At 41.3% G+C, this 18,288-nt stretch overlaps 1 protein-coding gene across 9 annotated transcripts in view; it reads left to right on the top strand.

Annotated features, from left to right (window-relative positions):
* RABGAP1L (RAB GTPase activating protein 1 like) overlaps positions 1–18,288 on the top strand; it is a 776,623-nt gene that overhangs the window by 730,098 nt on the left and 28,237 nt on the right. For 6 of the 9 annotated variants that reach the window (XM_059146060.1, XM_059146061.1, XM_059146069.1 and 3 more), the window contains one exon: positions 11,072–11,164. In XM_059146060.1, the coding sequence (XP_059002043.1) occupies positions 11,072–11,164 (93 nt within the window). Of the gene's footprint in view, positions 1–11,071; positions 11,165–11,352; positions 11,660–16,920; positions 17,697–18,288 lie in introns of those variants that run through there. The other 3 variants (XM_059146062.1, XM_059146075.1, XM_059146074.1) reach the window with 2 other exon arrangements.

The following is an 18,288-nucleotide window of genomic DNA, read 5'->3' as shown; positions in this document are numbered from 1 at the left end:
TCTTAGCCCAGTGCCATGCCATGCATTATGTGCAAAATAAAAGGAGGTGGTCAGAGAAGTTGTGATTTATGTTGCCCCCCAAAAATAAATAATTGAAGCTCTGAATAAGAGGTTTAAAGGATTTGTTTCTAAAATTATGTAGATAGTGTTCGACAGAGAAGGATTTCATAATTCTTTTTTCTTTTTTAAGATTTTATTTCTTTATTTATTTACTTATTTTACAGAGAGAGAGAGATCACAAGTAGGCAGAGAGGCAGGCACAGAGAGAGGGGAAAACAGGCTCCCTGCGAACGTGGGGCTCTATCCCAGGACCCTGAGACCATGACCTGAGCTGAAGGCAGAGGCTTAATGTACTGAGCCACCCAGGAACCCCAGGCAGAGAAGGATTTCAAATGCAAGCCTATTTAACCCTAAACTAACCTACATCTCATACTGAAGAGAAACTCTATTGGTTAAATAATAATTCTTTTTTTTTTTTTAAGATTTTATTTATTTATTTGACAGAGAGAGAGATCACAAATAGGCAGAGAGGCAGGCAGAGAAAGAGGGGGAAGTAGGCTCCCCGCTGAGCAGAGAGCCCGATGCAGGGCTCAATCCCAGGGCATTGGGATCATAACCTGAGCCAAAGGCAGAGGCTTTACCCCTCAGAGCCACCCAGGTGCCTCTGTCCTTGAAGCATATGATTTTTCCTTCTTTATCATTATCTGTCTATCTATCTATCTGTCTGTCTGTCTAAGGTAGGCTCCATGCTGGGTGTGGAGCCAGTTGAACTCATGACCCTGGTATCAGGACCTGAACTGAGATCAAGGGTCAGACTCTTCACCAACTGAGCTGCCCAGGTGCCCCAATTTTTCCCTTTTTAAAACTTGATTGTGTCCTTAAAGCCAAACCGTTTATATAATAGATTCTTAAAATATTTTTGAACATTAAAAATAGTCCTTCCTGATCTTACAAATTTATATAAAGTTTATTTATAAATTGGTTGTTTGAAGCACAGAATGGATATTCCCTTGGAAACTAGTGATTATGTTCTCAGGCCAGTTCATTGAAACCTTTCTAGCTTGTGCCCCTCTACCTTCACGCTTGATATTGTAATTCTCTGGTTTTCAGATGGAAAATACAGTGTAGCAGAATTGCCTGAGCTTTATAACATCAGAGCTCCCTGATCATACCTTAGACCTTCCAGTTAGAATCTTGAGGTGAATATGCTGAATCCTTCCCAGCAGAAAGGGCAGGCGTACTCAAAATCCCGAGATAGGACAGAATATGGTGTGCAGAAGCAAGTAGGAAAAGCCAGTGTGGCTACAGTAGAGACCGGTGACCCCTAAACTCTTCTGATTATGCATCCCTGTCAGTAAATGTAATTTAAGCACAGACTTCCAACATATGCATATTCACTTTTTAATAAATTAATGTATACTTTACTAAGATAGGCACAGAAATAGACATTTTAAAAAGATGAGGTTAAAAAAATAGGAAGGAAGGAAGGAAATAGAACTAGAGGGGCACCTGGGTGGCTTAGTCGGTTAAGCTGTTGGCTCTTGATTTTGGCTCAGGTCATGATTTCAGCGTCCTGGGATGGAACACTGCAATGGGCTCCTTGCTCAGCAGGGTGTCTGCATCTCTCTCTCCCTCTGCCCTTGCACACACAGTGCACCCTCTCTCTCTCAAATAAAATCTTAGAAAAAAAATAGAACTAAAAATTCTACTGATAGCCTTTTGCTTCTGTTTGGATCCTTTCGTGGACTTCCTGGGATGGGTGAACCTCACTTTTGCAAAATACAGGCATAGAGAGTGTGGGGGTAGGGGGAGTAGGTAGAGACCAGATCCTATAGGACCAGCAGTTAGGTCAGGTATTCCTCTCTTTATCCTAAATGCAACAGGAAGCAATTGAAAAAGTTAGGAAGAAATTACACATTTCATAATGCAAAGATAACAGGTTTGCATTTGGAAAAAAACAGCTGCCTTATGGGGAAAGTTTCTGAGTAGAACAAGGACAGATATGGGGAGACCAGTTTGGAGCTTACTGCAGTGATGAGAGGAGCTTATGGCTTGAACTTGGACAGTGTCAACAAGGTTCAAAAGAAGAAGACAAGCTAGGAGACATCTGGAGGCATGTTCTGTAGAATCTAGTGATTGATTTCATGATCCGCGGTGAGCTCAGTAGCAGTCCTGGGCCGGAAACTATAAAATAGGAGTTGTCAACATTTGGGTAGTAAAGAAATTACTCCACCTCCAAATATCACTTATTGATAGGAAAACTCAAGCAGAATACCAAGGAGTTCCATTAAAAAAAGTACACGAGATTAGATTCATAGGACTGGAGATGAAAAATTAGAAATGAATTGTGAAGCAGCTTCTATAACATGCCATGGTTTCTTAAATTTGCTACGGCATGGGGAGCAGACAGCTCATGTTAGAGTGTGGTCAAGAAAGTAGAGATTGGTATTTCAGAAGCTTCTATAGATCCTTTGATGGGCATACTACATTCCAGAGTGAGCTGTGACTGCTGGAAAGGGAGTCACATTGTATAATTACTCATTACTCGGAGTCCAGGAATCTGTCACGGGTGTGTGCACCATTAGGCTGGAGTAATTGGAAAGCCAAACGTGCTGGATGAGATGTAGCAAAGGCAGCACTGCAGACTGTATGTAGTGTGTGGATTCGGCAAGAGAATGCTGAGTAACTTGATGTCTGTAAGCCTTAGGAGTTATGTTAGTGTTCCAAGAGGTAAGTACTTTCCTTGTCCCCGCCCCCTTAAGCCATTGCATTCCTTACTAGAGTACAACTTGCAGGGGTGGGGGTTGGGTGGGGGGGGTGAAATGAGTACAGGGGGTCACAAGGTGCAAACTCCCACTTAGAAAATAAGTCCTCAGGGGAAGTAACGCACAGCATGGCAAGTGTAGTTAATAATGCCGCATTGCAGGGGCACCTGGGTGGCTCAGTGGGTTAAAGCCTCTGCCTTCGGCTCGGGTCATGGTCACAGGGTCCTGGGATCGAGCCCTATATCGGGCTCTCTGCTCAGCAGGGAGCCTGCTTCCTCCTCCCTCTCTCTCTCTCTTTCTCTCTGCCTACCTGTGATCTCTATCTGTCAAACAAATAAATTAAAAAATCTTAAAAAAAAAATGCCGCATTGCACATTTTTTTTTAAAGATTTTATTTATTAATTTGACAGAGAGAAATCACAAGTAGATGGAGAGGCAGCCAGAGAGAGAGAGGGAAGCAGGCTCTCCGCCAAGCAGAGAGCCCGATGCGGGACTCGATCCCAGGACTCTGAGATCATGACCTGAGCCGAAGGCAGCGGCTTAACCACTGAGTCACCCAGGCGCCCCCCGCATTGCACATTTGAAACTTCCTAACCTAAGAGTAAATCTCCCAAGTTCTCATCACGTAAAAATAATTTTTGTAACTCTATAGACGACAATATTACCTAGACTTAATGAGGTGATCATCATATCATTTAATATCTACAAATACTGAATCCATATATCATACACGTGAAACTTAGGTTTATGCCAACTATATCTCAATTTAAAAAGAATACAATTAATAATCGTTAATAGGTTCTCACGGACTCTGAAAGTTGCCCCACCCAGTCTCATGGAGCTAAGTATCCCTGACTATGCTCCCCTCCTCCTACTGCTAAAAGCTCAAGAAGTGTCAAAGTAGCTTCTCTCGCTGAACATTGGGAAGAGGATTAAGTGAGCCCTAATAGGACATGGCCCCTCTTCTTCGCTGGACTCGCTCCCAGCTCTTTCTTCCAAAGAATTGAGGCTACTTCAGTTTTGTTCGCCACTGATCCATTTTCTATCCAGATCTTGATAGGCCATTGCAGAACTGATTCTGAGCTGGAAACCCTCAGCCCCCTACAACTCCAAATCACCAAGAAATATGGTGCCAGAGTTATCTGATTAATATATTAAAATGGGATCATTTATATTCTTCCTAAGAAATTATCTGAAGTGAGGAAGAGCAATACATGATTTCTAGTACCTTTGGCTTATTAATTTTTAGGCTCTCAGACTCCTGACCATCAGGAAAATATTAAACTGATCTTGGCAGCGGTTTTTGTTTGTTTGTTTGTTTGTTTTTTAAAGTGATCTACTTTGTCAGCATTTGCATCCATTAACAAATAATTTTTGTATCTTTTATTTTTGAAATAGAGAAGCAGATTCACCAAGTTTTGAATAATAGCTCTGACAAGGGACTAGCCCCTTGTTAAAATTCAGCACAGGGGAAATTCGATTTTTTAACTGGGCAAGAAAGCTGACATAAACCAGTCATAATGAAAATGCTCCTCCCCGAGGAGCTCCTCCCCGCCTCCCAACAAATTTCTTCTTGACCTTTTATAACTGTATGCACTGATAAGCCTTTCCCCGCACTCATTAGACACATACTCGGCACCGCACCTGGATGTCAGCTTCTTGAGACGCTCTACCTTCGCGGTCCAGGCAGGAGAGCGAAGTGGTCCAAGAGGACAGAGGCTGGGGGGGGCTTGGGGGCCTGGGTCCCGCGTCTGTGCCTGTCTTTACTAGCCCCGTGACCTCGGAAAGCTACCTCTCTTCAGTCTTCTTATGTATAAAATCCGAATAATACCTCACAGAGTTGTTGAGAGGCTTAAATATGTAATTTTCTAAATTACAGCCTTAACCCTGGTAGGGAATTCTTTGACATGCAGGCTCTCTGTTTCTCTTTGTGCCAATTACCGTTGCTCCAACACAGAAGGGAAGGAAGCGGCGTGGGAGCATGCGCAGTGGGGCTGAAGCCCTCCCGTGCGGGCGGGCCTCCGCCTGTCTCTCCGGACAGCACCACGCAGAGGTTTTCTGCACAGACCCCACTCCCACTTTTTCTCGAGTGGCTACCCTTCCTGTCTCCCATCCCCTAGCGCCCTCCCCTCCATCTTTGAAAAGTCGTATGGGCATCTTCATTGTACCAATGACCAGAGGACACTACCCACATTTAACAGGTGACATTATAAATGGGCAAGGATACTAGGGGCTCAGAAGAGATGCCAGCAGGGGTTCTAATGCAACTCCAAATCATCCCACCCAAAATGCCAGTAGTACTCCCAACTTAAGAAGCACTAGTAGCTCCTAGATTCTTTTCTCTAGTTAAATTCGGAATCTACTTTTCACAGAATTGATGCACTGTTCCATAAGACCAGCATATGTCCCAAATCATGCCATATACAGCGCAGATTGCAGACCAGGTCGAAAACTCTCCACAGGTACCTTCAGCTGTGCTGTGTCATTTTCCTCTTGTCTGTGTGTAGCTTTCCCTTAGGTTAATATGATGGGTTGTTTCAGAGTTCTGTTACAGCTTTAGTTATAATCCAGAGTTTAAGATCTGTGCTGTTTTAAAAGACATCTAAACTCTTTAATGTATAAAGATCACATCTGATAATCAGGAAGCCTAACCAAATCATGTATGTAAGAGAAGAAGTATGTTTTATTAAAAATAACTAAGGCACATGACATTCAAGTATTAGTAAGGAGTACTCAGTGTCCTAAGAGTAAAAATAAGGCGATAACCCAACTAGGTATCATTAGTGAGATAAAGATTCTTAAGGCAAGTTCACCAAAAAGTAATTGATATACAACAAAAAACTATACACACATATTTTCATTCTATCAGAGTCCTATATTAAAAAAAAACTCATGCTTTAGATGAAAAGAGGGAGGGCATAGGAAAAGAAAGTTGAGCATATTCCTCAGTCTTCCTCTCCCACATCTCCGACTGAGGCCGGCATGATGGCATGGTGAACTTGGAGAGAAAGAATAAAGCAAATTAGCAGCTACTGTGCTTTCTCCTTGCCTGTTACCCAGGGTCATCGTGGAGCTTCTCTTGCCACTCCCTGAACCACCACCCCCCCCCCCCCCCGCCGCCCCTTTCCCTGAAGTTCCTAAAGCTCTTGTCTGTGTATTTCCTGGTAACAGCCTAATAGGACCCACTTTCATCAGACAGGTGAAAGTGGTGAAAATGCAGGCAGGTGACTGCATTGGTGACCAGGACAGGCATTAAGGGAGCCTCCCTAGTGATTCAGTATGACAGCCCCGTGAGTATGAGCATCAGGGGAGTCGATGAAAAAGCCTCCTTGATTGAGTGCATGTCCTTCAAGTCCTGCTCGTGAAATTGTCTTAGAAGGTCTGAATAGGCATTTTAAAAATGGAATATGATAAAATGTAGTAGAAAATATTAGAGGACATTGTGCCGATCCTTAGCAAAAACCAAGTACAGTTTAAGAAATGCCACAACTAGTTACCATTTAGTGGTAAGAGGGAGAAGCCAGGAAGGGACTGAATGAATCCACACACTGGCTGAGATGGAGTTGTTTTTATCTTCTGCTTACTGCTGTTGTGCTTGTTGGTTAACACCAGAGCTGACAGTATCCAGGTTATTTCACATTGACATAATTTGCAGTTGGTTGTAAAGTGAAGGGGGCAGAAGTTTTTTTTTATCTTGCTTTCAGCAAAAGTATGAAGACTTTGAACTGAGTTTTGTTTGTAAACATTTGGTAATTTAATTGATAGTTATGATTTATAATATGTTATTAGGTTCGTTTCCTTTTGTTACCTCAACAAATAACTACAGATTTAGAGGCTTCGAAGAGCTTTATACATTTATTATTTGACAGTTCTATAGGTTAGAAATCTGACCGGTTTCATCAGGGCTAACATGAAGGGGTCAGCGGGCCACGCTCCTGTCTGAAGGCTCTTCTCACCTTTTCCAGCTTCTGGAGGCTCCCCACATTCACTTCCTCCCCCATCTAAAACGCCAGCAACATCGAATTTCGTTGGCTTTTCTTCAGTCGTCACATCTCCTCTGACTGAAATCTGGAGAAGTTGTCCTCTTTTTTTTTTTTCCTTACATTTCATTTATTTGAGAGAAAGAGAAAAGGAGAGAGAGAGAGAACACGAGAACGAGGGTGGAGGACAGGGAGAAGGAATGGGAGAAGCAGTCTCCCTGCTGAGCAGGGAGTCCAAAGAATTGGGCTCAATCCCACGACCTTGGGATCATGACCTGAGCTGAAGGCCAGTGCTTAACCCACCTGCCCCAAAGTTCTCCTCTTTTAATGACTTGTAGGATTTTGTTGGGCCCATTCAGAAAGTCCCAAGATCATTTCCTCATCTCGAGGTCCTGAATCTCAAGCACGTCTGCAGAATCCATTTTGCCATGGAAGGAAGCATATTCAGAGGTTCTGGGCATTAGGATGCAGACATCAGGGGAGGGCATTTTTTTTTGTCTGCCATAGTTGTCTGTATCGACTCTTGCTTCCAAAATATTTTTCTTGTAAAATTGTGTACGAAAATCAGTTGATTTCAGGAAAAATCATAGAAAAATGTGTTTGGATATGGCAGAGGAAAAAAATGAAAATGGCATTCACATGACTAAAGGAATATTGGGAAATACACTTCTCTTGACAGCCCAGTACCAGAAGGGAGTACAGGCCAGGGAGACCGTGGACCCACCCATATTCCAGATATTCTGGATAATCCCAGATCACTCTGCCACTAAGGGCGTCTCACTTCAGTGTTCTCAGCCATGTTGGGTTCACTTTTCTCATTCTGAAGACAGGGATCATACCCAACAGACAATTTCCAAAGGTCCTTCCAGCTCCAGTTTACAAATTCTAAGTAAATGGTTATGTTACGAATTTAAATGTCAGGATTAAACATATTGCGAAATAATCTAAATACCGTGAAATATTCAAAACATTAAAACACTGCTTCTGTTTTAAATGCTGACTTCCTCAAATGTAGTTGTCATGTCCAAAATGTCAGGTCTTGGCTGATTATTTAAAATGATTGCTATCATACTTACTGGGGATTGTCTTCCCAGAGTTTTTCCTCTTTTGGGGTTGTTTGTTTTTAATAAATACCATTTTGAGTTGGTGAATGCTCGTTTTCAGTTGCACTTATCAAATAATTGTGGATTCTTTGAGTACATTTCCTGAATTTAGTCAAATAGGAGGTATTGGGTGAGTAGAGGTTGGACAGTGTATTGGAAGAAGCTCCCTCACCCCCAGTTAGGTAAACATTTGAAAGGATCAGTGATTCTTCAAGTGCACAGTTATATTAAAAATATTTAACTTAAGGGGAGACATACCTGTATTACTCTTGAGATAATAATTGGGTCAATTCTAGTGATTCTTAATGGCTTTCTGTTCTTTTAATTAAAACTACGTACTAAAGAGGTATTTTATTTCTTGCTCCACTAAGAAACATTTCAAGCTCAATATTACAGTTCCTAAAATAAAATCAGTTTTGTCCTGAAATACAGTTTTAAATACCATGACAGCCTATGTTCTTTGATTATCTCATAAATAACAGTTTCATATCAGCTCACCGTCCCCCTTCCCTCTCGCCCCCCTCACTTTGTGCCAATCACGGGTGGATGCTCAGTGTCACCCCACAGCACAAGATAAATAAGCTTGGCAGGTTTCCTAGCAACATATTGTTCTGGGAACCTGTGCTGTTTCCCTGAACAAGATGAAGCCAAACATCCTAGCATCTCAGCCAGATGGGAAAGGATTAGCGTATTGAGGGTGTTTAATGCATTTTTTAAAAAATTTCACATTGAAAGGAACCTCTTAACATAAGTAGCAAGATTGACTTTTAAAGGACCTTTTTTTACATGGAAAAAAAATTCTGTAACACTTCGAATTTTAAAAATATGGTTTTAGAAGAAATTCTCTAGAAATAAGGTTGCAGTGTATAATGCAGTCATTGCTGAATGGGTCCATTTTAGAGCCAGTAGAAAATACTCCCACACAGGACCGATGTCCAGCCTGGTGTACTGCTCAGGGCCCGCGTCCGTTGCAGGGATGCCGACCTACTTCCGGTCTGATAAATGGCTTCACAGTAGCCTCCGCACAGTACTCACTTCTCCCTCGATCCTGTTCTTAGGAATGCCTTGGAAACACTTGTTCCTGCATAGCCTCTGAGACTTTTTCCCTTTGTCCTCAGCTCAGGGCTCCTTTAGTGCTAGGAACTCAAACCACTTCATCTTAAGAGTGTTTTTGGTTGGGTGCCTGGGTGGCTCAGTGGGTTAAAGCCTCTGCCTTTGGCTCAGGACATGATCTCAGGGTCCTGAGAGCGAGCCCCGCATCAGGCTTTTTGCTCAGCAGGGAGCCTGCTTCCCCTTCTCTCTCTCTGCCTGCCTCTCTGTCTACTTGTGATCTCTGTCAGGTAAATAGATAAAATTTAAAAAAAAAAAAAAAAAAAAAAAGAGTGTTTTTGGTTTTCCGAGCAAATGACGAATACACACGGAGAAAAGACAGCTGGAAGAAACTGAGGCCCCCCTAGTAAAGTCAAGAAGAAGTAATGTTGCTCCTGTTCTGTTGTCACATGACCACGTGTATTTATTTTCCTGGTCTGTCTGATGATCGTGAGGCCCACAGGTGGGCTTTTGCACGCGGGTTCCTCCCTATGCACTGGTGAAGGTCTCTGGAGATGGTTAATGAGAAGTTACTTTCTCATGACCATGTTGGGCGGTCAGTTACGTCCTGAAAACCGTCCGTCCTTCTTGTTTCACTGGAGAGACGCCCCTTCGGCCAGATGAGTGTTGCCATTATGTGGTTGTGGAGTGATTGCCACAGTCTCCAGTTGGGAATGAGTTTGTGAATTTCCCCGTTTTGGTGAGAAGCAGGTAATTCCAGGACCTTAGAATGCACCTGGATGGAAGAGCAGAGTCATTAGAATATGAAGGGGCATGACACATGGCATCTTTGCTTTTTATTGAACAAATTCTCTGGCCAGATTCTTATGCACATATTATGTTTTCTAAATACCAAATCTTGTCCTTGACAAGAAACAGTCTGTTCAGAGCCTCCTGTGGACCGATGACTTAGGTAGGTCTCATGACAATGGTTACTAAGCATCAACACATCTTTACCTTCAAGTCCCCAAGAATCCAGCAAAATAACACATCTGTTGTCTTTTAAAAAATTAGATAAACGTTCTCCTCATTTCAAGTCACTTACTTTAGCACCTAAACATTAAATAAAGATTTTCATGTTGAAAGGAATTATATAATTTTGATTATCCAAGGAAAGCCTAGAAGTGGACTTAATCTATTAACACGGATCACTGATGATAATATGTTAATTTTATTGAATGCTTTTTAAAAAAAATTTCCAGGAAACGGGCAGTATTTTAGATACTTCGCCTGTTTATAACATTTAATTCACGTGACAGCCATTATGAAGCAGAAATTGGTTTGCCTGCCATTTTACAGATGAGGAAACTCAGGCTAAGAGAGGTTAAGTACTGATCTGCCAAGAGGTTTCATAGTTAATGAAAAGAAAAAAATAGGAGATGTTCAGACCCTGATCTGTCTAGGGCCAAATTCTTGGACCTTTATTCTGTGTTACTCTTATTAGTTTATTTTTAGAATTCTAAGATTGTGTAAATCTTTGTCTTTTTTTTTCTCCATAAAACAGTAGACTGCTGTCTTTTAAAGATGACACAATTTTGGTAAGAAATAGATGAGTCGTTTAGATGATCTATTACCCCATGCAGCACAGCGATTCTGTTGTTTTGTAGGGAGTTTCAGTGACAGTCTGTAGAATCTTCTTTCTCTGGGGTACAGTATACTGACTCTATTTAAAAATATTTTTGTTGCTAAGTTTTTTCCTTTTATAAAATAATTTTCCTTTTCAACATGGTGGAAGACTATGAATGAATTTTACTGAAAACTAGTTAGAATTAATAGCACTGTTCAATACTTACAAGAAACAGCGTGTTGCAGCACAGCAATGGACGTTTATAAAGTTTCATGGAACATGACCACTCTGATCTGTTTACGTATTACTAATGACAGCCACTTGTCTGCAGTGACACCAGAGTGGAGTAGCTGTGACCTAGACTGTGGGGCCCACAGAGCCTACAATACACCATCTAGGCCTTGGCAGAAAAAGTTGGCAGACCCTGATCTCAGATCTAGACCTTCCCCGCGACTTGGTGTTGGGTGTGCGCCCTTAGAATGCTAGAGACTTAATTGGCCACTGTATCAAAAAGTGTTTTCCCAAATCACATCCTTGTCTAACATGCTTCTCTTCTAATCCCTGTAGGTACCAACCAAGAAACTGAAGAAATATGAGAAAGAGTATCAGACGATGCGGGAGAGTCAGCTGCAGCAGGAAGACCCAATGGATAGATACAAGGTAGGGGAGGCGTGGGTCACCCATGAGAACCAAGTGCCTTCTGTACCCTGAAGGAACAGTAGTGGCCCGTTCACCCCCACCTTCCTTCTTGCTTGACTCAGACGCTCCCTGACCATGATTAATGTCCAGGTATGTTTTCATTTCAAGAAACTCTTGAGTCGCCAACCATAATATTTCTTTTCTTTCAGTTTGTATATTTGTAGGTAACTCCACCTGTTGCATTTTTACTTGGAATCTTCATAAGAAGCTGAGAGAAAGAGAGGGAAAAGGAAAGAGAGAAAGTGGCTATCAACTGCTTTCAAAAATGAAAAAACAAGGCAAGTGGCAAAGGACTGTGTTAGCTGTGCACGGTCATGGCCACAAAGACTTTTAGCAGGTGAACTGTTCCAAGCCTGGCACCAGAATGTTTCAGACTTTCCTCTTTCTGTAGCGACTGTTAAACATACAAACTCATTTGGAAGGAAAAATAAAGCCCACAAAGGTTAATGGAGCACAGTAATGGTGTTTGTTGCAACATTTATTTCCACAAATCTGAGTGACAGTGACATTTCAGTACAGTTTGCAGTTTCGGAATCAAACCTGATTTCAGTTTAATATCCTAGTTAACTGTAGTATTAAAAAAAAAAAATGGGCCATTCACGTGAATAGATCTCTTCAGTGGTAGTTACTAATGCTGTTCCCATGATGCAGTGCTGCGAAAACACTGATTTTGAACTTATTTTTTCCAGCTGACATATTATCGTCTCCCTTGAACATGTTTTAATTCCTCAGATTCCTGCAGATGCCTAACGATTCCCTCTGTCTTCACATCAGTAACCCTGGGATTAGAGAATATTCTGTTTTCACACTGAGCACCACCAATGCTAAAATATCCTTCCAGGAAAAGTACTGAGGTGGCATTGTTCATGAAAGCCCCACAGTGGGATGACTGCTGCTCTTGTAACTTGAGTGGTCAGAGAAGTCACCAGGGGCGGCTGGAGTCATAGTACCTCTTTTCTCTTCTGTGGAGCAGAGTGGGACATGGCAGGAATATGCAGATTTTATAGTCGGACCTGAGTTCAAATCTTGCCTTTCCAGGAAAAAAAACCCCAAAACACAGGATTTGTTAAACACATTGCGGGGTTAATACCTAGCCCATTGTTCAGTGTGGGATAGGTATTAAAGGTACTCAGCACTGGACTAGTTATCATGCTTCTTCCTCATCTGTAAAACATGCAGGAGCTCACATATCTCCTTAAAGGGCTCCTGTGAAGATGAGGGATGTCGTGTGTGAAGCGGCTCGCACGGAGCTGCTGTTCAGTAAATGGTGGTTACTAGACCTTTGAGGCCTGCTGCCTGCCATGACCCAGGTATTATTACTAGAGTAACATCCCCCCACGTGGATCTGTTCTACCAGTCCCTTGCTTATCTTCTCATTTCTCCCAAGGGTTGCTCCTCAGTAACCTGACAGCAATATGCCTCTCCGCTTATTTCTAGAACGGGCGAAAGAACTGATAAGAAGAGCCCATGTACTGCTCTGGTAGATCCCTACTAACCCGCAAGGCACTCACAGAATAAGGTTTGAGGCTCATTTCCACCACCACCAACCCCCTCAATAAAACCAGTTTTAATGTAGCCCCTATCACATGCTGCTTTAGGAAGGCTTGAAGGATAATTTAAAAATATTCTTAAGGATCCTAAATGAAGACCTCCTACTGTGTAGATAATCATTCTAATTATCTTAGTTGACATCATTACAAATAAAATCTGGGAAGAGTGCTTTGAAATAGAAGAGAAGGCAACGAAAGACTAAAATCAAACATTTAAAATCAGTCTGGGACTGAATTTGGTACTGTTTTGCATCCTTTTCACATCGAAGTAGATACGTGTGAACAGTACAGTGCATATTATTTGTTCAAGAGTACTTCCCACACAGTGTTCACATTTTACTGTGGGATCAAAGTAGAATTAAACTTTTTTTGTTTTGTTTTGAAAACAGATACTCTTTTTAACTTACGCATATCAGATATGCTCTATAACTATTTCTTTTATCTTACTGTAATAGTTTGTCCATACATCTAGTATTTCTGTATCCTTTTAATAATGTCTAAACATTTACATTGGGAATATACGTGGTGAAGTTATAGTCCTTAAATACATTTTCAAGGTGAAAGTTGGCTTCATAGTTTCCAACCATCACCAGCCTTGTTCTTTCAGATACTCGATACCTAGTTTAAGAAACCAATTATAATGACCTTAAAGTTAGGAAAGTATTCAAGAAATAGCTCTCAGCCTCTTCTAAATTTAATCCTATTAAGAATAAGATCTGTGTCCCTGGAATGAGCACATTATAATTCGTAGATCTTGGACTGGGAAATTCTTGGACTACAAATTCTTAAGAATAACTTGGGAAGATCTTTGTGGGCATCAAGTCAGAACTTAGACCAGTTCACTAACAAGCCCTCCTCCCCCGTGAAGGTCTGTACTACTTAAAATGCCATGTCTACCCCGAGCTCACTCGATGGTAAGGGAGTTAGGAAAGTTGCGTCAATTTTTTTTTTTAAAGCCCAGAAACATCATACAATAAAATATTCTAAGAGATTTTTCAGTTTGATGCTGTTTCCCTTGGCATACAAAAAGGCCCCTTGCGTGGAAGCCAGAGGTGGGATGAAGGACCCAGCAGTGCAGAGGCAGCCCTGAGCCATCACGTTCTTGCTGTATCTATCCAAGTATGTGTTTTAATTTTGTGACAGATGCTGATATCTATGTTTTCAAGTGATGTCACTATACTCCCCTGTATCTAACACTTAAATCTCAACCACAAAGAAAGAGATGAATTATGTTGGTAAATTTTAGAACCCTAAACACAAAAACGTTCTGGAACAAGACAGTGGTGATGGTCGCACAATGTTGTGAATGTACTAAAACCACTGACTTGTACATTTTAATAAGGTGAAATTCATAATATGTGAGTTATATCTCAAAAAAAAAAAAAGAGATCCAAGCAAAATGTTTCAAGGGGAATGGCATCCAACCCACCGTCTTCTTTTCATAAATTCCAAGTCATGCAAGAGAACCCTGTGCAGAAGCCGTACTTGTGGGAGGGAGACCTTCTGTCAGATTTGGAGCTAATTAATGATTGTCAATCCTGTGTGTATTCATATTTATAGGGGAAAGGCCAATGTAAGTGGGTGACATCCATTTTCATGTATAAATATGGATGCACACAAACGTAGAACTGTATAAATTTGTGTACACACCAGGCTACCTGGTCTTGGCTTACATTTGCATTTGAAAATCAGCTCTGTAATGGCTTCCTACGGGATTTGGTGTGCTCTTTCTGCCAATCTTCTTGACTACGTTTCAAGACGCAAAAAGGAAACTTTATTGGAAGAGGAATATAGAACATTTATTCTAAGTCCCTTCTTAAGTTTGACCTGGCCAAATTGGTGTGGTAGTTTTTATCTACTTGAAACTTTGGTTTGTAAATTAATTAATTTGAAATGAAGGGAAACATAGGATAAAGACTTGTCTATAGAAATCCATCTTGGTATATTTCCATTTTCATACAAGCTCCCAGAAAACAAGCATTCAGGAATACGTGTAGCTGTTTTAGTATAAAAATTAGTAGTCAGGCCCCTAAGAAGTAGTTACCGGCCTCAGAAATTGTAATACTGTTTTCTGTTTTAAGGAGTTGAGTTGTCTCCATTTAGGGAAAGATAGTTTCTACTAATGTAATCTGTTGACAGCACCTTTTAGAGAACTGCAGCCTATCTCTACCTTTGGAAGATGGTATGCTTTTCTTATTTAATTAAGTACTGGCACAGATGTGGGGTAAACCTTCGAAAGCACAGCTAATTAATTAATTCAGTGAGTCTTCCAAAGTGCAATGAAGATTATGTTATTACCTGTTCTAGATAGGCAAATTCTAGAAAGAATCGGGAATGCTTAAACTCTCTTGAGTTCAGGACACAGATAGTATTACGCATCATTTCTAATTCAGGTATCTTATCTACATTTAGTATAATTAAATTTAGAATGTTTAACTTCTTTGGTGAGGTTAGAAGTAGTAATTCTCTTATCGAAGTGTAATTCAGGCAGGAAGAGAGTAATTCCTCTAAGTTTGCAAAAAGTTCGTCTTACACATACTAATTTTTGTAGAGCAGTTATCCCTGTATGTAATTTAAAATTAAGCTATTTAATTATACTGGGCAAAAATAATGCAAAATATTTGAAGTAAAGCTTAATTGGATTTACATTATTTGCCATTCTTCTATAGCTATAAAATAACTTAGAGCAGACATCACATTTTGTTTTTAAATTGTCAAGTGAAAGAAGTTTAAATTTTGTCAGATTACCTGGGGAGTGGGGTGGGAAGGCTTCCCCTTTTTCTTACTCTGTGGGGTCTTTCCTTCCTCAGGAAGTCAAAATAAGTGAAGCTATCTTTGAAAACTCTTTTCTACCAATGAAAATAAATTTACATATTTTTAATTTTCCTCATTACAGAAACTGTCATTGGTTTTTGGAAATATTTACATTTAAGAAATAGTATGCTTTTAATGAATACTGATAGTCAAGAGCATGGTTTCTATCTGCCTGTGATAACGTTGTGATAGACCTCAGAAGGCCACCACTCTTGTTGATCGTGGATAATCCAGTGAACTCACTATTGTAAGATGGTTCAAGTTGCAGGCTAACCCCTATTGAGGATTCTTGAGCAAATTAGGAAGAAGGAGCAGGTGGCTTTTGATGATGCCTGTTCACTGAGTTTTACTTAACACTTGAGAGAGGCTTGAATGTTACACATATTCTAAGTATGTTTATTGATGATCTTCAGAATTAATTCTCCAAAACTTTTATTCAATTTTTAGTCTTTTTTTTTTAAGTTTTAGTAAATTTTGCTTCCTGTGTAAGTAGCATTACTGAGAAAATTATGTCACACTGACATGTTTTGACATCATCTGTAACCCATTGCTTTTTTAAAAATTTGATTTGTATGCTAGAGCAGGGTATCTGCGAACTATGGCATGAAGGACAAATGGGCCCGCTGCCTGGTTTTGTGAATAAAGTTTTATTGGAACGCAGCCACACCCATTGTTTACTTATCAGCTGTCTAGGACTGCTTTTGCACAACAGTGGCAGAGTTTGAGTAATCTCAACAAAGATCATATGCCTGCAAAGCCTAAAATACTTTGTGTCTGGCCATTTACATTTAAAGCTTGTTGACCCCAGTGCTAGGAAATAACCAAAGACTGTTTTTTAAATGCTAGGAGAACTGTAGTCTGGTTTGCCAACTGCCAGTTACTTATTACCAACAAGATTTTGTTTTTAGTTTGACATTTCAATTTTTTTAAATTTCTACCAGAAAGATCAAACTGGATACATTGGGTAAAGGAAGAGCATAAAATGTTTCAAGTATCCAGATTTTCTCTCTCAAACCTTCATTTGCAAAGAATGTAGACATTTAAACATTAAATCTGTAGGCATTTGCCTTTGAATGTCAAAAAAACTGTTTGCTAAAATCTGATGATGCTAATTATCAACTCTTTTTTTTTTTTTAAAGATTTTATTTATTTATTTGACAGAGAGAAATCACAAGTAGGCAGAGAGACAGGCAGAGTGAGAGAGAGGAGGAAGCAGGCTCCCTGCTGAGCAGAGAGCCCGATGCGGGACTCGATCCCAGGACCCTGAGCGAGATCATGACCTGAGCCAAAGGCAGCGGCTTAACCACTGAGCCACCCAGGTGCCCTAATTATCAACTCTTGAAAGAATTACCCAAACGAAAGCATGGGAGAGTTGAGTATGTTTTTGCTAATAAAATTGCACTGGGTCTTTTAGGAAAACATTTTCTCCTGACCCTTAAATGACTTTAAAACCATGTGCCAAGAATTCATTAAAGTAGCAGATGACACACCCCAAATACTGAGCTAGAGTTTACGAAGCTGCCTCATTTCCCATCATTTTTTCCTGTAAGGCTTTGTTTATTTTCTTCCGAATGCCGGTTCCCATTGCTCGGGCTTCTCATCACGGAATAAATGACGTTCACCGTCTCTTGTGCTGCTTCACCCACATTCCAGCCCTCAGACTCACAGGACAGCTGGAAGCATTCCCCTGCCCAGCAACTTCAGTCTGTTGCCCGAAAATGAACTATTTTGCAACGTTTCCGACCTTGTCATACGAGGAAGTTCCTTCCACCCGGCTGAAATAACACAGTGTAAACAACTCACACCCAAGTTGTCCATAGTCCCGCAGACAGCATCTTCCAGCCGTCACACGGACTGCGAAGGGCAGGGTGCAGGGGAGGAGTTTGAATCTTAGTCTGGCTGGGTTGAGACTTGCCCACTGGCTGCCTCAAGTGTACTTTCTTCCAGCGAATGTTTGCAGACAGAGAACTTAGAGTAAATGACAGCGTTAACAAGTGTCTGCTTCTGTTATTGCCATTTCATAACTGTATTAGTAGGTGTGCAATTTCATTGGATATTCTGTTTTTTTTTTTCAATTGTCTTTTGTACCTATGATTGAAAACGGTAGTTGGTCTATGACTTTTGAGGAGGTAAGTTATTTATCTGTGTATGTCTGTGATACCGGCGTCTGTCTGTCTGCAAAATGCAGTATCCTCCTCCCCAAAGTTACTAACCAAACTCTCCCGGCAGCCAGCCGTGCAGCTCTTATGCTGGGGAGGGGGGCAGGGAACTAACGAGGCAAGTTGTCATCTGCTTTTTGCTGGGATGGTGTCCGTTGTTGGAGGGTGGAGGATGGGCCGAACAGGGCAGTGTGCGTTTCCAGGGTTATGGAAGCGGGGTCTCCTGCCGTCTCTCCGGAGAGGAGCGGGAAGCCGGCTGCCTGTGATGTTGATAGGCTCAAAGCAGCTGGGCACATCTGCTTCTGTGCACACCGTGGCACGCAGCTGCCTCTGCATGGACAGGCTGACGGGCTGACCCCCAGGCGCACTCGGGCAGGCAGCCCTTGCTGACCTTTCAGAATGAACGAAGCCCATCCACGTGGAACCTTTTTCTCCGTTCTAGTATAAAGCTTTTCCTTGCATCAGTCAGTTCCAGGGAGGGGCGGGGGAGCAGTGTGGGCTCCTTGGGAGAGGCTGGAAAAGATCACCCAGGAAGACACCTCACTTGAACCCTTGGTGAGTG

Source organism: Mustela lutreola, chromosome 14, assembly GCF_030435805.1.
Source record: "Mustela lutreola isolate mMusLut2 chromosome 14, mMusLut2.pri, whole genome shotgun sequence".
In the NCBI taxonomy this organism is placed as follows: domain Eukaryota; kingdom Metazoa; phylum Chordata; class Mammalia; order Carnivora; family Mustelidae; genus Mustela; species Mustela lutreola.
The sequence above is the reverse complement of the archived record's forward strand: the minus strand, read 5'-3'. Positions and strand labels throughout refer to the sequence as shown.